The 21,791-nt window shown below is 43.7% G+C and overlaps 1 protein-coding gene across 4 annotated transcripts in view; it reads left to right on the top strand.

Moving 5' to 3' along the window:
* Positions 1–21,791, top strand: part of CFAP54 (cilia and flagella associated protein 54) — a 296,457-nt gene that overhangs the window by 73,532 nt on the left and 201,134 nt on the right. For all 4 annotated transcript variants that reach the window (XM_084796148.1, XM_084796147.1, XM_084796149.1 and 1 more), the window contains 7 exons: positions 884–1,060; positions 5,877–5,969; positions 6,192–6,377; positions 16,031–16,167; positions 18,980–19,127; positions 19,535–19,690; positions 21,300–21,422. In XM_084796148.1, coding sequence (XP_084652274.1) covers positions 884–1,060; positions 5,877–5,969; positions 6,192–6,377; positions 16,031–16,167; positions 18,980–19,127; positions 19,535–19,690; positions 21,300–21,422 — 1,020 coding nt within the window. The remainder of the gene's footprint in view (positions 1–883; positions 1,061–5,876; positions 5,970–6,191; positions 6,378–16,030; positions 16,168–18,979; positions 19,128–19,534; positions 19,691–21,299; positions 21,423–21,791) is intronic.

Raw genomic sequence — 21,791 nt, 5'->3', positions numbered from 1 at the left:
CTTATAGAAGCAAAGACAAGCCAGGCGCGGTGGCACATGCCTTTAATCCCAGCACTCAGGAGGCAAAGGCAGGCGGATCTCTGTGAGTGCGAGGCCAGCCTGGTCTACAAAGTGAGTCCAGGACAGCCAAGGGTACACAGAGAAACCCTGTCTCAAAAAACCAAACCAAACCAAACCAAAAACCAAAAACCAACAACAAAATACCCAACAAAAAAGTAAAGACAAATATGTTTGATTTGCCTGTGATTATTGAGACTAAATATTACTATTATTATTTTAAGTAGTGTTGGTATGTTAGAAGGTTTACACATCCCTGTAGGTGCAGTTTGTCTAGCACTGATAGCTAGGTGTTGTCTCTGTATATAAGGGCTGGAAACAATGAGTGCTTCTCCTTCCGAATTACAGAGTTGGCATTTTTGTCTCTTCTAACTTCATCTTGATGATCTAAACTCTCAACGACATTCTTTTCACAAATCACATGAATCAATAATCTTTTTTCTTGAGAGTCATATTGCAGGTTCACAGTGGTGGGCTTATCAGCATAAACGCAGGTTTCTGTGTGTCTGTGTTATGAACTGCCGAAACATAATAGAGTATGACGGTAGATATTCCGTGAATTTAAAGACAGAAAGGCCTCCTATTAATATACGACCATTACATTTAGACATATGCATCTGTTTCCATTGATGATGCTCACTTAGTAGTCTTTTTATAGCCCTTCAAAGAAAACCAGCCAGCAATACATATTGACATGTATATTTATGCCTCTGGGGCTCAAGAAATGACTTATAGAAAGAGAACAGTTACCGCAAGAGAAGTCTACAAATACAAAGGAGGCTCAGGCTCCTGAAATGTATTTTTCTATTTTCACACTTCGTTACAGGAAACGTATGCCTTAATTGAGAAGGTTGAAGCAGAACAAAATGCCCTCTATTCCTATCAGAAGTACTTGGAGAGTTCAAAGACGAAGAAGAGCCGGGTCCCTCCTCCTCCCATCCTGCTGGCCCGGACTCACTGCTCTGTGACTCTGAAGCCCGCTCCATTCATTTCAGATGTTAAGGTACGGTGTCCTCCCGAGTGCCGCCGCGTGCCATGCAACATAAGCGCGTTCATGGCTTTAAGGACTCATATTATTATTGCCTCTATGACCCGAATGAATAGTCTTATTTATAAGCACCAAGCATCAGATTAGCATTTTCATGTCTTATCTACGCTTAATTTATTCATGATATTTTTTCCTTTTATGAATTGTTCTCTAAAGCTATCTCGAACACTTGGGAAGGAGAAACAATAGAAAAAAAAACCGAGTTCCCTTTACGTGTCTGCCACAATGACATTGCGCTCAAGGCAGAGGGCTGGAATAGAATTAGACACTGGAAGAGGGTAGTCCCTCCGAGAGCCAGCACTGGGGACAAAGCTGTAGGACACGGGAATTTGAAGGTTGTGAGTCTAGGGATTCTATGTAAATCTTTCTCACGTCACTGTGGAAACAAGTGACAATCCAAATGTCTCTCCAGTCACAAGCCTGTATGGCTTTATTAGGGTGCGCCTCACTCTCGTCCCTGAGTACCAGATCATAGCCTGAGTGGGACTAACTCCTGGGATTTCATCTTCTAACAAGAAACCGGCTCCATCTAGTTTTTATTTTAAATATTACTCTTTCCTCTTGATGGGGTTCTTTGATGTTGTCCCACAATGCATTCCTATCTTTGGTTATCTTTAGGGCATTTTGCACACAGAGACTTTGAAGTCTGGCTCCCCTTCTTACTGGCAGTACAGTTTGGCCTTTAGAAAGACCAAGTACAGTTTGAAGATGTCTTTTCATTTGTAAAGCGTGTTTATTGTGAGAAGAAACTGAGCGAGAGCAGATGTGCGTTGTCAGTAGAGGCCACGTCTAGCACTCATAAAGGCCTTGTTCTGTCCCCAGGGCCATGTAAACTGGGTGTGGTGCCACGTGGTGCCTTTAATGTCAGCCCTTTGGAGGCAGAGGCAGAAGGACCTGTTAGTTCACGGTCATCCCTGGCTCCACAGCCAGTTGAAGGCCAATGCGACACCCTGTTGAAAATATAAACCAAGCTGATATATAATATCACCGACATATTAGCTGATGGCTTCCTGCTACTTTTATTAATCACGCGTAATAGAATCTACCGAACTAATTACTGGAGTTAGAGACTGTGGTTGTATTATTATGTGACATTTTTCATCAATGCTCTACAATGAGGTTTTTTTTTTTTCTCAAATGTCTGTCAGCCGCCAAGTTGTGTGTGAATTAACAGGCACAAAGTGGAACATGGATGAAGTGTGGCTCACTCTTGAGTGCCTTTAGATGGATGGGGTGGACTTTCTTCAGAACTATTGTTGCTCGCGTGTTGTTTTGTTCTTTGAAACTGTGGGAGGAGAAATAGCCTTCGTTTTACATTTGCGTGTGCTGCTGTGAGAGCGTCATTTTAGGGGTTCAGCATTGGAGACTTTGGAGATCTGTGCTAGGAGCAAGGCTTCACTGGTTTTAGAAAATTCTACAGAATGAGGGCTATGAAATTTAGTGTTTGCTTTTAAACATTTCCCTTTAACGCAAACATTAATTTTTTCAGTATTACTGTTTAGCGACAGTTTTATTTTATGTTGCTTGACCACAGAAAAGCATTAGCACCTCATATTCGACCTACAGCTCTAGAACTTTTCAATGGCATGAATACAAACAACATTTATGTAAATTACTCATTAGGAGAGTTGGTTCAGGAAGGCTCATCCGCTGCTTCCTCTTTGTCACCACTAGGTGGCACTGTGGGCTTATGTAAGTTTCTGGTTTGTTGGTTTGGCCATCTTTTGTCTCAGGAAAGCCTCCTAAGATATCGCTTCATTAAAATCTGTTTCTATAGTTGCAAATGCTAATGTTACTTACATTGTCTATAAAACCTTATTTCCAAAGTTAGTGATTTGTTCACACCGTCTCTATTCTTATGTAGATTCTAATTACACATTGCTTCTTTGTGTTACAGGAACTAGGAGCAAAATAAAAATATAAAATCTCCTTGTAAAAGTGCTTTTAGAGAGAATTTGCTCTCTAGATTCTGGCTTGCATAAAATAAATATCTATCATACAACACAGTCTTTCTGTCACGCCCCTCCCCCCAACGCACACACTGTGGAGCGTGTACACTTTTTGTACGCGTAATCAAGAGATGCTCAGTCCGTTATTTTGATGTTCGTGTTGTGTTGTGTTGTGTTTTGGAGATGCATTGGGTCTTTACCCTTGCCTTCCAGCCTCCAGGCTCTTTGCTGCTTTCCCCGTTTCGGCATTTCTGCTCATGTTAGCTAGCATTCTTAATTAGTCCTACATGTCACAGTCACCTGAGAAGTTTTCTTTGGAAGCACAAAGGGACAGACCGGAAAGCCTCACTCGATGAATCCAGCAAGCCATGAGTGGCTTGGCTCTTGGTAATTCTAGAAAGTGATCATTCATGTACAAACCGTTCCTTTAAAAGGGAACCGAGAGTGGAGTCAGGGGCAAGGCCCTCTCGTGCAGCACAGACCCCGGTGCTCGCTTCGGCGAGTTTCCGTCTGGCTTCCTTACACAGACTGGGACCTTCGGCTGTAAACAGCCTGCGTTTCTCAGCGCTTCCCTTCCCCCCCTACGCCTTGCTGTTCTTGTCATATGTATATGTCACAGGAAAATCTTCCAAATGGTCATCTCTGTTCCCTCTAGTCACATCTCAAGTCCCTCAAGATGAAGTTGTCTCTGGCATCAGCTTGTGTGCCTGTCTGCGCGGAGTCAAAATGACTTAGCCTTTCTGCCTTACGGTTTCCCATGACAGTAGCACTTCCCTCTCAAGGAATGTGGCGGATGTTTCTCACATGATTTTTTGACAAAGATGCCTAAAACATACACTGGAGAGAAGACAGCCTCCTCATCAGCGTGTGCCCTCGGAGCTGGGTGTCCACATGTAGAAGGATGAGAGCAGATTTCTTGCTGGAAGAAATCAATTCGAGATAGGTCAAAGGCCTTAATATGAGATCTGAAACTCTGACTGTACTAGAGAAAAGCATGTCAAGATACAGGTACAGGCTTATCTGAAGAGGACTTTGTGAAAAGGACTGGGATAGCTTAGGGGGGAAAAAGCAAGATTTGACAAATGGGATTGCATGAAATTAAAAAGCTCTGTACAGCCAAGGAATGGGAGAAAAGTTCTTGTTAGTCGTATCACTGACAGAGGGTTAACATTAGGTTATATAAAGGACTTAAAAGACTAAGTGTTAGGCTGCAGAGATAGCTCAGAGGTAAAGAGCACTTACTGCCTGCTGCAGAGGACCCAGGCTTGGTCCTCAGCACATCCCACATCCCACAGGTGGTTCACAATTGCCTGTGGCTCTCAAAATGGACAGACAGTTCTCAAAAGGTGAGGTGGGAGCAGCCAGTAATCATATGACAAATTTTCACTGTTCTCAGCCACTAGGGCATGCTACCTAAAGCAACATTGAGATCCTGTCTCACCCTGGTCACAATGACAACCATTAAGAAAACAAATAACAACCAGTGCTGGTAAGAATTCAGGAGAAGGGAACACTTACACACTGCTGGTGGAGATAGAATTCGTTCTTATTTTTCTCCATGGTGAAAACTAGGGTGGAGATACCCCAGAAAGAAAAATACAGCTACCGTGTGACCAAGTTCCACCCCTCCTGCGTTTGTACCAGTAGGACCTTGCAGAGATGCCTATACACCTGTGCTTTCAGCCATCTTCACAATAGATAAGTTATAGAACCTGCCTAGGTGTCCATCAACAGACAAGTGGATGAAGAAAATGTGGAATATATATATATATATATATATATATATATATATATATATATATATATATATATATATATATACAGTGAAGTTTCATTCAGCCATAAAAAGAATGGATCATGTTGTTCTTTAGGAAAAGGTGGAGATCATTTTAGTAAGCCAAACAAAGCAGGCTCAAGTAGGCAGATGTTGCACGTTTCTCTCATTTTCAAACTCCAGCTTTTATGTAGACACATCATATTATGCATGTATCCAGGACGTGGAAGCAGAGGGGAGGCTGGGGGAGCGCGTGAGAATATCAGGACGGCAGGGGGCAAACACTGAACATGCTCAAAGTACTTGATCTGCGTGTATGAAGATGTCTTTATGAAACCCATCACTATGTGCAATGACCATGCCAAGGAAAAGGAAAGTACACGCCACTTTACTAATGTCAGTACAATGAGCTGCTCAATTAATAGTGACTGAAGCAGGCAACAGGGAGGGCCTGGGTGGGTGGCTCAGTGGGTAAAAGTGCTTGCCAGGCTGGCGTAAAGATCTGGATTCAAATTCGCACAACCCGTATAAAAGCCAGACACAGCATGAGAGTTTTTAATGCCTGTGTTCCCGTGTGGGGCAGGGGAGATGAGCTAGGAGAACATCGTAGGGCTAGTGGGCCGGCTAGCCTGCTGTTTTGAATGTGGGAAAGCAACCATAGGCCTATCTCAAACATGGCAGAAGGCACGGGCTGACAACTGCGTTTTCCTTTTAACCTCCACACATGCACTGTGCGTGCATGCATGTGTGCATGTGTGTGCAGATGCCCATGCGCACGCGAGCACACACACATTCACACAGAGAGGCAGAGGGGTGGGGAGAGAAATTATAAACAGCACTTAAGTCTTGGTTGTCTCAGGTAAGCAAGCCCCACGTTTGTTGTCACTGTGTAGAGATGACATATGGGCATAAAAGATGCTGTAGTTTAACACGAGAGTAGTCGCCGTTCTCGTGGGAAGATTATTGATTTTTGCTACACCTAGACAGAGGCGATCAAGTGCCGTTAAACAGACTGCGGGTGATGGCTGGCTGCCTCTCTCCCCTCCAGGTGTCCTGGTACTGCATATTGGGTTGCAAAGCAAAGGGAAGCTACGGAAAAGTCAGACTGAACAACAACCACCTCCCAACCTCAGGAGAAGCGGTATGTCACCCTCTCGGTCAGAAGACCTTATCAAAGCCTGATCAGCCACAACCCAGTGTCTGTTCCCCTTAGGAGGAGGTCATCGCAGCAATGGATTGACACTAATTCCGACTTAGTCACAACCAAGAGCCAACAGCGAAGGGGAAAGGTTTATCCAATTAGGGTTTAATAGTCACACCGCCTTAATTGTCTGAGTAAAAGCTGAAATGTTTCTGTTCACAGATACCAGCCGATGGCAGAAGCTTCTTTGAAATTAAAGGTTTGGAAACGAATGAAAAATATATATTTGCGGTTGCTGCTTTTTCTTCCTATGGGAAACTCATTGGCGACGCTGTTGGGGAGACAACAAAACCAATTCTTATTTACCCTCCTCTCTCTGCCCTCACCACTCGGATGTACCTGACACAGGTAGAAAAGATGGCTGCTATTTTCCTACCTTTTTTCCCCCCCGTTAAGCATTTGCTAAGTAGTCCTGATGGAAGAGAAATCACAGTACACATTCCACAGCGCCTCAGATGCGTATTTACCACGATTACTGCTTACTTGATAAAACCTGAGTCGTTGCCTCCCCTATTAGTGAGTTTTCCTTCTACAGAACATTTTCCCCCAGGAGGACAAATGTAATTTTAGACGTTTTGGGAAATACTGCAATGCATATAAATAAATGTTACCCAGAGTAGCAGCAGATCTTACCCTGGGGCACTGTTGTCAAATGTCTGGTGACATTTTTGGTTGTCACAACCTAGTGGGATGCCACTGGTGTCTAGCGAGTAGAGGTAAGGGAGGGTGATAGAGCAGCACACAGTGTGACAGGGATGGCCTTCTGCAAAGTGGAAGTTCCCAGCGCGTACTGGGGGTGTAACTCAGCAGTAGTAGAATACTAGCTCAGCATGCACAGGGATCTGGGCTCAATCACAAACACTGTAAAAAAAAAAATCCAATACAACGTGTCAGTAGCAGCAGCAGCATAAGAAACTCACACCCAGAGACAGCTCTTCATTTTTGTGCATCTATCTAGTTATCTACTTGCCATCTTATCTATTTGTCTGTCATCTATCCTGTCTGTCTGTCTGTCTGTTTGTCTATATATATGTATCTATGTATGTATGTATGTATCTATGTATGTATGTATGTATGTATCTATCTATCTATGTATCTATCTATCTATGTATCTATCTATCTGTGTATCTATGTATCTATGTATCTATCTATCTATCTATCTATCTATGTATCTATCATCCATCCATCTACCTATCTATACATGCAATTATATATGTGTATATAATGTACAAACACAAATATGAATTTCTATATTTTGCCTTAAAATAATTATTTATAATTTATTCACTTTACAACCCTATTGTAGTCCCCTCTCTCATCTCCTCCTGGTCCTACCCTCCCTGCCTTTCCCCCTCTACCCTCCTCCCCTAGTCCTCAGAAAGGTGGAGCCCTCCTCCCTTTCCAACTGTGACCCCAGCCTGTCAGGTCTCATCAGGACTCTCTGCATCCTCTTCCACTGTGGTCTGGCAAGGCCGCCCTGCCAGGGAGAAGTGATCAATGAGTGAGCAAGACAGAGGCTGTTAGAGGCAGCCCCTACTCCTCATATTATGGGACCCGCATGGAGACTGTGCTGCCTGTCTACTGCATCTGAGCAAAGGGGTCGGGTCCTCTCTATGCCTGGTCAGTCCTTGGTTGGTGCATCAGTCTCCGTACCACCCCCCCCCCCCGCCCTCTTCCCCCACCCCCAGATTTGTTGGTTCTGTTGGTCTGCTTGTGGAGCCCCTGTTCCCTCTGGATTTTTCTATCCCCCAACTCTTCCATAAGATTCCCTATGCTCTGCCCCAAAGTTTGGCTGTGTGTCTCAGCATCTGTTTCAATCCCCTGGTGGGTGAAGTCTTTCAGAGGACCTCGATGGAAGGCTCCTGTCCTCCTGCTCCTTCTCTTAAATCACTTCCGGAGTCTTAACTATACATACTATTTTACATGATATTTTCACTTAATAGATAATTTTTAATTTTTTTTATTGCATTAGGAAATTTCCTATGAAGTACTTTTTAGTGATTCCATTTTATTGAATATTAATTTAAAAAATTAAAATATAATTATATAATCTCTTCTTTCCTTTTCTCCTTCCAACCCCTCCCATGTCCCCATGTTCAGTATTTTATTATAAAAAGCTAAAACACACATTACTGCTTATAAATCTTTAACTGCACCCATGTCTGCTTTTTGAGGATACATCCATAGAAAGGAAATTAGCAGGTCAATAGATACAGGCAGAACCAAGTTAAGACTCAGGCTTCTCACAGGCCATGTGGTACTGAGCAAGTGACTTTTATCTGTCAAGTGAGAGCAGCAGTTGGATGCTCGTGGGTCCTGGGAATGTCAATGGTGTTACATATGTCAAATGTGTAACCACAGCATCTGTCTCACAGTGCACACTGAATATTATTGTTAGTTACAAACACACCCATGATTAACCTTCTCGCTGGGATAGCTGTTGTCTGACTGGAGACTTGTCACCCATGAATAGGACACCAGAGCGACACATTGACCTAGGTCTAAGGTCTCTAATTTAAAGCCTGTTGTTGTCTGTAGAGTGGGCGGCTTTCTGAGTGCTATCATATTTCCATTGTGCTGTGCTATTTTTAATAGTTGATTGGTATGATAAGCTTAGATCTCACTGCCATTTTATATGATCACATTTTTCAAAGAAAATTAAACCAAGAGAACTGCGAGAATTTGTCAAGCATCGGTGTAGCATGTCACAGGAGCTCATGGCTTCCTGGCATTTTGATTTCTTTAGAACGTAATATATTCTCTAATTTGCGGCCATGGAGTTATTGTGGGGCGCTGAATATTTCATCAAGACCTAATTTTTCTCCCGGGAGTGGTTTGGCTCTTGGGTTCCATTTGGCAGAACTTTCATTGAAAGTTAATAAAATGAAGTCCAGCCTACACTGCTGGGATAAGGAGGAGGTGCCGTGGAGCAATGGCCCGTGTCTCTTTATTGACACCGTGTTTGCAGTTCTTTAGGCCAGTCTCCCATGATGCCACGTGGCTAAAGCAGAAATCTCTCACTTATTAAAACTCCTCAACTCTTAAATTCAAAGATTAAGCTTTTATATATATTCTATGTTAATATAAACCTTTCTTTCAAAAGTACAATCTGGTTTTCATAATAGTGGTTAGGTTTTTAGTTTCAGGACATTTCTGTTCACTAAAATGCATTATCATAAGTATTAAGTAGGAAAAGATGAGCTATTTCCCAAAATGCTTCTGGTCAGCATGGCCTTTGGGGGTTTAGGTTGCACTTTAATTCCACATTATTCTGTAAACATTAGTAAACTCAGGTGAATCTTTACCAGGTCTTTCATTAATGTAGGACATTAGTAATTTAGTCTGTTTGGATTTTGTTTTTAAAGGAATCCTTTACAATTTTATTATTTTTGTGACTATTCCCTCATTTTCTGGCTTCATTTCTGCTTACTATTTTTAAAGCAGGTAATAGCTAAAATGTATTATAAAATATAGAAAACTAGAAATTGATGAGTGGATTCTAGTTTTGACTTTAACACAACTATTTTATTTTATTTTGTTTTTCCTACTTGTAATACATAAGGCCGAATGATATGCCTCCTCCCAGCTCATATATATTGGTTTTTTTAGACAGAGTTTTCTCTGTGTAGCCTTGGCTGTCTTGGCCTCAATTTGTAGACCAGGCTGGCCTTGAACTTACAGAGATGCTCCTGCCTCTGTCTCTCGAGTGCTGGGATTAAAGGCGTGCACCACCACGCCCAGCTCATTAAATAATAATACGAATGGGCATTTTGTGATATGGAAATGGTAAATATCAATTATTAAGATACCAAAGAAGCAGTGCCAACAAAGGCTTGCTCCATGCCAGGCCTTTAAGCCCATCCCTTCTCTGTAAATGGACACAGCCTGCTTCTGTGTCTTCACTCTTGGGCATATGCTTCAGCGAACAGATACCTCTTTGGCATGCGGGCTTCAGCTTTGGGCTGCTGCATTCATTCTCTCCTCAGTTGAGTCTGTGTCTAGAATTTCTATAGTGCTTTCCAAGCTAGCAATGGCGACAGCAATGTAGAAGGGTTTCTTGGTCTCCATGTCCTCACCGACTCCCACTGCCTTCCTTTTTTTTTTTTTTTCCATAATGGACCATCTAGGAGGTGAGAGGTGGTACTGCACATGGTTTTCACATGCATTACTCTGATGATGTGTACACAGTGGGATACTATTCAGCCTTAAACACCAGGAAAGTCTATGGGCAGGCCTGGAGGACATGAAGGGACTAAGTTGAAAGCCAGTTACAGATGGACAAATGTCTGATCTCACTGATGTAGAAAAAGTCAAGTTCATGGAGATGGACACTAGAATTGTGATTTCAGAGGTCAGGGCCAAGGGCGGGCAGGGAAAGGAGAGACACTGCCCAACAGGCATTTAAGTTAGAGGTGGGCAGGAGAGAGCCTTAATGCTAAAGTCATTATGCCCAATAATTATAAGAATATTTCAAACACTAGAAGAAATGACATTAATACCACCACCACCACAAAGAAATGTACATTAGAGGTGATAAATATGTTAGTAAATATGTTAATAGATGCAATTGGATAAATATGTTAATTAGTGCAATTTGGTCATTCCATCATCACATTACACACTCACCAAAACATCACATTCACTGTTAACTCATCCATTCACACAATTACTATTTGTCAACTTGAAAACAGCTCTAAAACTTCATTATTCCACTCTCGACAATAACTCTATGTGATGAAATGGGTACTTTCATTTGATGGTTAAGGAAACAGATGCCTGGAATTCCCCTGTGTTCTACCGAGGATGCCTTAGGCAGCTTCAGCAACACCCCTAAGGTTTCTTAGGTAGCAGATGTCTGACACTGGGTCAGCTCATGTCTTTTTGCAACCCTGCCCAGATTCCTGGAGTCCAAGTCTTGGGCCTTGCTCAGTGCCCACGCTTTGAGAGCAGTGTCACCGTGGCCCCCTGCCTGCTCCCTCTCTAGGCTCGCTCTCTTCCCCTCCACTGTTCATCGTCCTCTCAGTTTTCTCTTGTCTCCGCCAAACCTGATGTGTCAGCAGGTCTTCCTGGCGAGATGCAGCAGACTGCGAGGATGGAACATGCAAGCACTGTGACAGTGGTGAGGGAACTGTGGCTCTCCCATGTCCCCAGTTCACAGACGAATTCACCAGTATCCATTGGTGCATGAAGGTTTCCTTTTGCCCATGAGTTTAAATCTGAAAGAAAGAATTATGGGTGACTTAGTTGGCATTAGCTATGCACTAGCCAGGGCCTAGAGTCAGCTGAACAGAGTCTCGGTGTCTCTATCAGGCTGCTCTGTGGATGTGTTTGTGGGGACTGGTTTTGATCGTCTTGATTGACGTAGGAGGGGGTCAGCCCACTGCCGTTGGTGCCATTTCCTGGGCAGGTGATCCTGGGCTGTATAAAAGAAAGTTAGTTAAGAGGATGCCAGCAAGCAGCGTTTCTCCATGGTTGCCGCTTTGAGTTCTGTCTAAGTCCCTGCTCTGACTTCCCTCAAGAGGGACGGTGTGGCCTGGAGATGTAAACTAAAATAAGACATTTCCTCCCAATAAGTTGCTTTTCATCAGAGTGGTTTTTGTTTTAATCACAGCAACAAGCAGGGAAGCCAGAGCAATAAGTTTTTAAAAATTAAGTGCTTTTCTTCAGAAGTTTCCCTCCTTTTCCTTCTTCTCTTCTGACTGCCCCACTCTCCCTGTTCATCTATTTCTCAATGAATTAGTGTCTATTTAGCACCAGGCTCCATGCTAAATGTCATCTCTCCTCCCTTTTAAATGTCTCTTCAACTCATCTAGATTGACGTCATCACAGTGGTGACCGTGTGCAGATAAGTTTACTGATGGTTTCAGCTAGGATTCTGATTGTACACTAGGGAGCCAGCCTGGCTCGGGCAAGGCAGGCGTGAGCTGTGGGAGGCCGTGGGGTCATCAAGGCTACACTTTGTACTTTTGATTCTCTCTGCACATCCATTTTGTTTTCCTCTCCCTAAAGACCCCTATTTTTGAAGGGAAAATGGCAATTCCTGATTGTTATGTATTGCTTAGTTCCAGTCACTCAGGGTAGCAGGCCCTTAAATTAAAATCCATGGTTTTGAGAAAGTGTCTGATTGGGTCATTTGATTTAGGGGAGTATGACTTTTGTGTTTCAATAAAGATTGCTGTGAGTCCAGCATCTAGGTACCGTATCTAGGAAATCTGAATAAAAGTTCTGTGAACTAATCTCCTTTTTGATTGTTGGTTGGTTTTTTTTTTGTTTGTTTGTTTTTGTTTTTTTGAGACAGGGTTTCTCTGTGTAGCCTTGGCTATCCTGGACTCACTTTGTAGACCAGGCTGGCCTCCAATTCACAGTGATCCGCCTGCCTCTGCCTCCCGAGTGCTGGGATTAAAGGCTTGTGCCACCACACTCTGTCTGTTTCTTTTTAACATTTTGTTTTTTAAGTTAATTAATTTATTCAGATTACATCTCAATTGTTATCCCATCACTTGTATCCTCCCGTTCCTCCTTCCCTCCTGCTTTCACCCTATTCCCCTCCCTTAGGTCTAAGACCGAGGGAGAGCTCCTCCCCCACTATATGGTCATAGGCTATCAAGTCTCATCTTGGTAGCCTGCTTATTCTTTCTCCGAGTGACACCAGGCCTCCTCACCAAGGGGAAGTGGTCAGATATTGGGCACCAGAGTTCATGTCAGAGTCAGTTCCCTGCTTTTATGTAACAGCAGAATATTTCAGTCTCTCAGCCAGCATGAGCTTTTCCTACACTATCCCCTGACTTTAGAACCACTAGCCTACCTCTGTTTACCAAGCTGTCCACACCTGATAACGCCTCCCTTCCCCTCACTAGGAATTTCTTGCATAAGTGATCCAGCTTTTAATCAAATTCTTCTTCTATATTTTGTGCTATTAGCCTTAACATCAGAAATAAGCGTTGAGTGAAGTGCATCTTGATTTAGTAGGGGCCACAAAGTACCCAACTTGAGTCAGGTACTCACCCCAGCTATTAATAAACGATGTTGTATCACATAGTTAAATTGCTCAGCATCTCTCTACAGGAGGAGAGTGACATTACCAGAAAGGATGATTTTTAAATTTTGTGAACAGAACATTTTTGGGTAATTTGTCTGCCCCAGTTACTCCATGTGAGGAACCCTAAAACCCAAGTGTGTGGACGTGTGGGTTGGAGTTCTGGGTCCCACCATCTTGTTTTTAACCACTGAACAAAACGTCATGGTGAGAACTGGGTGAAGCAAATAGGTAAGCTATGTGTCAGAGGCTAAGTGGTAAGGAACGTGTTCAGTAGGATGATCAGGGAGAGCGAGATTTGAGGAGAGGCCTAGGATGTGAGGCGGTGGTTCTCCATGGAAGAGCAGCCGGGAGCTGGAGCCGTAAGAGTTTCAGGTGTTCTCCTCCTCAGTCTGATGAAGAGCAGGCCAGCTTTATGGCTGGAGCGTAGGGCCCAAGGAGAGCAGAGGGAGTGGTCAGATATCTGAGCTGTGGGGCAGTCCGGCTTTTGCCTTGCCTAAAATGGGCAGCTACCAGACAGCCTGGACTCATGCCGTGTCACGTGTGACTTCTAGTGTCAGAGGCTCATCGGGCTAGGGTGGGAACGGATGTGGAGAGACTAGGGAGGAAGGACTCTCTTCTGCTGAGTTCTAGTGAGGGGTAGAAGGGGCTCAGCAGCGGTGCCAGGTCAGGGCCTGGGTATGCTCTGAAGGAGCCAAGTTGGCTCTAAGGCTAATCATGCAATTGGAAGGACAGACTTGCCATTGTTTGAGTTGCTTGTAAGGCTGTGTGGTGTATGGATTCTTGGGAGCAGGGGAGAGCTGAAAGTTGGGGCAGGTTGAGGTAGGATACATGGCTCTGGGGTTTGGGAGAAAGATTTGAGAACAGCATGTGATAGTGCAAGCCACATGCTGCCACCAGGAAACCGTGGACAGAAAAGAAACCCAAGGAGTCAGGGGACCTCGGGTGTCCAACACAGAACGAGCTGGGGAGGAGCAGGGGCAGGCAGAGGCGTCTGGGAGGGAAGGTGGCCGTTGTGTCAGGAAGCAAGCCTGCAGTGTGGAATTCTTGAAGCTGTATGTGGGCCGTTATCAAGGAGGAGGCATCTAACGCAGCCCACGGGTCTTTTAGTGTGCTGCTTCTCATTTTTCCCACCCCCACACCCCTTTGGAAATCTGCTCTATCCAGCACTGGTAGGTTCATTATTGGTGCACATGCAGCCGTCATGGCACTTCCTGTGTAAAAGCCTATGATGCTTCACGAGTTCATCACTTTATTGTTCTGTTTTTGTACTCGGCACATCTTGTTTAGCAGTGTTCACTCGTTAAGCCAATAACATTATTTGAGGCCCACACCTTATCCATTGGGCAGCCGGGGCTTCTAGTAACAGGAAGGAAGGCTCAGTTGTAGGTTTAGCAACCCCCCCCCACATCATCTCACTTTCCTTGACCATCTTAGAATTACATGGTGTTTCTGTGACTCTTGCTGTGACTCTCTGATTGGTCGCCACAGTGGTGGCTTGCTGCACTCGGTCTAGCACTGGAATCTACTACTTTTCCTGACTGATGGGCTCTGTGCATCTTCCCCGTCTCCATGCTCCAGTTTCCACTTCTCCCCCACAAAGGGGACTGACGGGCTGTAAGGGGCAGCCATTGGAATAGGCCCAAGTGTTTACAGTAATACTTCACATGTAGAAAGGGAATGTAGAAAGTTCCGTCTGGCTTTCAGGCCTGACAGATCCCATGCATCCTATATTAACTTTTCCTCCACGTTGCCCGTTTTCCTTCCAGTTCTGACTCATCCCTGCAGTCTCTCTTCGATGTTCTCTGACCATTTCTCATGTCTTGTTCTTCTCACAATTCTGTCTAAACTGTACCATTTGGGACTGTATCCTTGGCTTAGGGTTCAGCTTAACCCACACTCTCTCTGCACGTTTGCAATGCTTGCTCTATATTACTAAGATCTCTACAACAATTATGCTCTTCTTTGTAGCTCTGCTGTGCTGCAGTGTGCATTATACCTTTAGCCCGGGTCCGGTCACATGGACGGTGAGGGCATTCCTAGGCTGACAGGAGCTTGCTCCCCAGCATTCAGCATAGAGTAGAAACGGTCAGGAAAGCTTACTGCTTGGCGAGTCAGGAGGAATCATTTGACAGACTAGAGAAGTTCTGGCCTTGTAAGTTTTTCCCATGAGTGGATACTGTTCTAATAAAATGTCCTTTCTGTGCTTAATTCAATGAATTTATTTATGCCTTATCACTTGAAGCAGCGTGGAAGTCATTTGCTGAAGGTTCATGTTAGGTATGTATTTAAATGGAAGAAGTTTTAGAAAGTCCCTTAAATATATTCTATCAAAAGAAGGTCAGTTGGTGATAATTTTTTTTCTACTGAGCTTCTAAGCTTTACAAGTGAAATTATTTTTCCCAACAGTGGATCTGTTAAACTTAAAAGATACGAGCTCTTGGAGAGAGCATTTCTGTCTTATTCTTTACCCTTTTCAGCTGCCAACTCTTTGTTGCACAAAAGCTCTGAAAGTGTCAGTCAGAACCAGGGAAGAATGAAATATATTTCATATATCAGGTTGGGGAAATCTGATTGTTTCTCTTGGAGCAGATTGTTCATTATAACGGTATCTATAATAAATGGGGCCCACTGCTGAGATGGATGGAAATGAAATTAATTTGGCTCAGATGTGATCTTTGTTTTGCTTATGAGGATTTGAAACATCCTTACAGAGCTTCAAATTTCCATGCAATTTAGAAATAAAAGAGACTTCAAAATGCATCTGCCTCCCCTGCCAGTGGCCATCCAAGGCCACCCCGTTCCCTCACTGTGGCACCACAGTGAGCAGAGTGGCAAATGTGGAATTAGTGTGCGCCGGATGTGTCAAAATTCTATTTGAAATATACATATCCCAAGTGCAAAGATCCTTTGAGACAATTTATCTATCTATTTATTTATTTATTATTTTTATATTTTGTCACAGGTCGCCTATCAGATCGGTAACTATGAGCTGGCCAAGAAAGTGTTCTCCCCAGTCTGGGATTATTTTGTTGCTTCGCCGCTTCAGGATGATCCGTCTGTTATCTGTCTAAACAACGTCATGACAATAAGACAGAGAAGGTAATTAGAAATGTGACATTAAAGTGCAACATTGCAGCTATAGGGAACAGAGTGGAGGGCAGAAAACAAGTCACTTGTTCTCGTTTTCACATCAAGATAGCCCGAGTAAAAGTCTGTCTACCCAGAATTGTAAAGTACATATGTTCCAAGGCCTTAGAGTTCTTGTTAGATATGTCCTTTCTCGAGTCAGGAAAAACAGTGGGGCAGATGGACAAAGGTTTTGGCATACAAATGCCAAGTGACAGCAGCCAGAGCGGAAGACATGAACGCTCCCTGGGGACGTTCGAAATGGAGCAGGGAGTGGATGGGTTTAATGCTTGATGTTGTGGACTGGGATCATGGGGGTGTCTCCTTTGCTCCACATAGATGCCCAGGATCAGACTCACAGCAGTTGCCAACACGCCAGTGGAAGTCATAGAACACGGCTGACTATCTCCTGACTTTTCTGCCTCTTGTTTTTCCTTAAAGGGGCAGGAGTTCAGATCAGTCTTACAACAGCATTTCAGGCTGTGCCTACAAACTGAGGAACCAAACCCAAACCCAAAAACCCTCACTTGCTTATTAATGCCTGAAAGGTATAACCCTTTCCCCCTTACAGATTGTGAACTTAAAAATATAAATGCTAGGCAAGGTAAGGTGTTGGTTATACTTGTTTGCACTAAAAGCTTAATTCCATTTCAATTAAACAAATATAGACTTCACGTTTGCTCTGTGCAAGGATCGTGATGCTATGGGAGAGAGATCTGAGGAGCATTTTAAGAGATAAGAGTCAGGTTTTGTGCGGTATAGAAGATGGAGTGAGAAGCAACCGGGCTTCCTAGTGTTAACAGACCGCAGGGTCTGTGGCATTTACTAAGGGAAGCAGGTGTGTGTGTGTGTGTGTGTGTGTGTGTGTGTGTGTGTGTGTGTGTAGGAAGATAATGAGTGGGGTTGGGGATAGTTTTCCTTTGCTTTTGCTTTTCCAGCAGGATGCCTTTGTAGGTCAGGCGATGATAGTGGATGTTTTGTTTAGTGCTGACATTCAGGAGACAGTCAACGCTAGAGGTGGCAATTTGGAAATTGTCTGTGGAGGTCACCATTGAAATCGTGAAAAGGCGCTTGTCTCCTCGGGAATGATGGTTGAACTTTAGCAGAAAATAGACAATTCTGGTATTGAGCACTGGCGCTGCTTACGTTAAAGGGGCAGGTGTAAGTGATGGAGCCAAGGGGGACTGCTGAAGGGGCGCTGTCCAGGAGACTGGGAACCAGAGAGATGCATTGCTAAGGGCAGTGGGAGTCATGGGGGGAGGGTGGGGGTGGGGACTGGCCTGCTCTAGCACGTGCTAGTGCCAGGTCAGGCTCAATGGAATCCCGCAGAAAGGCTGAGCGCAGTAGAAATCAGGAGGCCACCAGTGAATTCAAGAGAGTAACTTCTGTGAAACCACGAGCCAGAAAGGATTTTGTGATGGGCAGAAGAATAACGAAAATGGAAACCCGAAACAAGTGAAGACCACTCATGGGCGGGAGAGAAAAGAGAAGAGCAGCAGGCAGAGGCTTGAAAGTCAGGCTCAGAAGTATTTTGGTGTCTAGAGGGAAGGGAGGGATCCAGTGCAGAGGGAGAGGACGAAGACACAAGAGAATGCTGGGGGCAATGGCACTGTCCTGGGGCCTTTATACTCAAGAGGGCATAGAGCTCAGAGCTGCTAGAATGTTCTATGGGGACATGTGCACAGGAAGAGCTGGAGTGCTAGCACTGACATCATAGCTGGTGCAGAACTTCGTGGTGAAGCTCAGTTTCTGATGGCTAAGCGTCTGCTTGGTTCATGTTTGTATCCCAGGGCCCAGGAGAGTGACCTGCATGTAGTAGCCCCTAAGCAGACGCTATCTTAGAAAGGTGAAAGGAAAAATAAATAAGTAAATAAGCAACCGGTGTTGTGACAAGCTAGAAAAATTGGGCAGTGGTGTCCTTACAGGGTCACGCGATGATATAAGAGGTGGCAGAGACTAAGGTTCCGGGAACCTCAATATCGAAGATTCTTCTTGGACTCTGGGGTGTGCAGGGAATGTAATGGGGTCACAAAGTGATAGGTGGGATGAAGGCGTGGGTCAAGGTCCTGAGGGCCATTGTGAGGCCAACCAGGAAGTGCAGTGTGCATTGCAGGGTGGGGATGGAGAACTAGCCTCCCCCCGACCCCCATAAGGGAGGGCAAAGTTCAACAAGGCAGGGTCAACTTTAAGTGTGAATTTATGATGTCAGGCTCTTCCAGGCTTTATGGGCAGAGAAGGCTCAGAGAGCAGATGGATTGCAAGCTTGAGTGTGAGGGTCTATCACCAGTTAGGCCTTGGGGCATATGGGGATTGGAAACAGAAAAGAACTCACAGATTTCAAAGCTCTGCCTACCTTTGGCACTGTGGACTGCAATGGAGAAAAGGCAATCAGAAATAACCAGGGCCACCAAGGCTTATTGTCTCTCGCTGAATCTGCTTAGCATGCTCCCCATCTTCACAGAGTTCACCAGCTGGGCTCCTGGGCCTGTTCTGCAACCCGGCGCACTGGAATTGCATTGTGTTGACTGGGCAGCCCTTTGTAACAACTAGGAACATTTGACACTGATTATTTTTTACAGACTGGTGGCCTGACATCTCAACTGCTTCGCTTTCTTAGTGCTGAACTTGCCTTTGGTTTAAACAGACACAGCTGTTCCATGTGCCACCATCACTGTCAGGGTCACTCTGTGGATTCTGAGAATTGGAGAACACAAGCAGGCTGAATAGATGTGCTAGGCCAGTCATTTCACTGTACCACACTTAACACCATTTCCTCCTCCTGCAGACTGCATTCCGACATCTTGGCAGACACTTCTTCGATCCTCTTATACCTTTTCCTTAGAAATATCTTTGTGATCAGTGACATTAAAATTAAAGAAGAAAATCTCTACTGTGATAATATTAAAGGCAATGAGATTTTCCCTGCCCAACAAGTGAGTACATTCCATTTTATTACAAAGTAAGTGAAATTAGAATTTGTTAATCAAGTGGGTACAATATTATCACTATATTATTTTTTATTTATTATTTGCCACAATTTATGGTTTTGTAAACTAGGGATTTTTCTGAAATTAAAACATAGCCCCCCTTTTTTTGCCAATAAAAATGGTAGGCACATTGTCTTACAAAATATGCTTGAGTTTAATTCCAAGATCATGCTATGCACGTGTAGCACTAAGGGAGAGGCAGAGTCCTTTATAAATTTGGATTTTCTTCATATTATTGTTCATGTTGCTGAGCCAGAAGGGTCACATTCCCTGCCCGCTCTGGTCCTCAAAGACACATGGAGTGTGGCGCCCGATACTCAGCCCGAGTAACAGCGTTTCTTCTGTCTGCACAGACCGCTAGACTGATGGAATGTGAGAACGTGCTGGTGGCACTGGAGGTCAGCAACTTCCTCAACGATGCTAACTACGCCCTCCAGGCAGTGACTCAGTGCTATGGGCTCCTCGCACCCATCATTTATCACAACATCGCTTTGGTACCCGCCATCCAGGTAAGGCTGTCTTCTCCCAGCCTCCACAGAAGGCCTGTGTAGAATGACAGTTCAGTGATTCACTATGGGAAAGAAGAAGTGTATCCTCCATAAAGGACAAATGCGCCAGGAAGAAGTATTGTGAATTTTCAGGAGTTAAATGGAAAATGTCCTAATGGATTATATATCAGAAAACAAAACAAAACATAAAGGCCAACTGTGCTTCTTTGAAAATTCACAGTCTCATCAAGGGCCTTAGTCAAACACTGGCAATAGCCATGTCTCAGTTTTAGGAGTTATTTTAGTTTTGATATTCTTGTCATTTTAGATACAGCAGTATATTTTCAGCATGCATTGCTAAAGCCATCACTAGGGGCACATAGTGAATAATCCGAGAAAGACTTCTTGGTAGCACAGTTGATATTTTCATTCAAAGGGAGGAGAATGAACATTTTGAATTAATGATGGTGAAACACCTAGTTATTCATCTGAAAGAAAGTAGAATCTGTTCTCTATTATATTATGTAAAAGTATCCACACCTGTTTAAGAATTACAAGTTAGGGGCTGGGGACATGACTCAGCGGTTAAGAGCACTGACTGCTTTTTCAGAGGACCTGAGTTCAATTCCCAGCACCCACAAGGTAGCTCACAACTGTCTGCACCTCCAGGATCCAATACCATCACATAGATAAACAGACAAAATACTAATAAACATAAATAAATTTTAAAAACCTACAAGTTAAATAAAGCAAAACTTTAGGGGGAAAATCAAACCAACCCAGAAGATGACATATGTAGCCTGGGGTTTTGGGGGGAAATCTTCCCATTTAAGAAAGAACATCTAGAAACAAAAAACTGTATGAGACAGAAGGACCATAACAAAGATTGTAGGAAACTTGTGGAATTGGAAAAAATATACTCAAAGTAAATGAGGAGTAATAAGGTGTGACAGGAAACCATCACCCAATGGGTGAATGGACACAGGGCTTGGATAGACATCTCACAAAAATCCAAATACGCTGCATGCTAACATGCTTGGGTACCAAGTATTTCTGGAAGCATACCAGATTAACAACGTAAGATCTGTTGCTCCTGTTGCTGGCGAGAATGTATGACAACACTGGCATTCTACTCACTCACAAGGAAATGGGAAATGTTATAAGGTTTTGGATTTTGATAAAGCAATCTTAATTTTAATTAAATCTAACTTTAAGCAAACTTAAAGTGCTCTGTCCCTCCGTACTAAGTCAGATACAGCCTGATCCCCTCTGTCCTTTGCCAAAGTCCCCCTAAGCATAGATGTGACCTTGAGTGTTTTGGATCCATACAGCATTTGGCCTCTATCGTTTACGGTGCTTGTGAAAATAAGCACTGCTTTATAGTTACTTGTATACTTATTTTGTCCTCTTGACCAGTTTTCAAGCTTATATAGACAGATGACTCATCTGAAAATTGAATATGTCCATTTATCTATGTATATTCTTTTATACCCCATGGATATGTTATCAATAGTGATCTATGACAGTGGCACTTCGTAGCTTAAGACTGATACGATTTATGGTACTACATTTATACTAAATAAGATGATATTTTGACACAAAATCATTGTGTTTCTTTTTTTTTTTTTAGATCTTGATAAAATGTATTGTGGTTTTGCAAGGCATGCCAAATATTGTTCATTCAAAGAAACACATTCCAAGCTTTGAAAGTATACAGCACATGGTAGCTTGCTGCATCTTCTATATGACAAAGGTACTTATCTCGTTGTTTGTCTACTGTCATAAAATGCATGACTTTACTGAGCGAGGAAGTCAAACATCATTTAATGATGATAGTTGGACTGCATAAGAATAGCATCCCCAGGGCCAGAGACAGCACTCAGAAGTTAGGAGCTCATGCTGCTCCTGCAGAGGGCCTGCGTTTGCTTCTTAGCACCCTTGTCAAGTAGCTCACAACTGCCTATAACTCCTGCTGCTCAAGATCCAGTGCCGCCTTCTGGTCTCAGAGGGCACCTCCACCAACTTGTAATGCTCCACACAAGGATACTTGCTCAGCTGTGTCCATAATGGTATTATTTGTAATAGCCAGAAACTGGAAACAACCTAGATATGTCCCTCAACC

This window comes from Acomys minous (assembly GCF_964271855.1).
Source record: "Acomys minous genome assembly, chromosome: 9".
In the NCBI taxonomy this organism is placed as follows: Eukaryota; Metazoa; Chordata; class Mammalia; order Rodentia; family Muridae; genus Acomys; species Acomys minous.
Note: the sequence above shows the minus strand (reverse complement) of the source record. Positions and strands in the feature narration are given on the sequence as shown.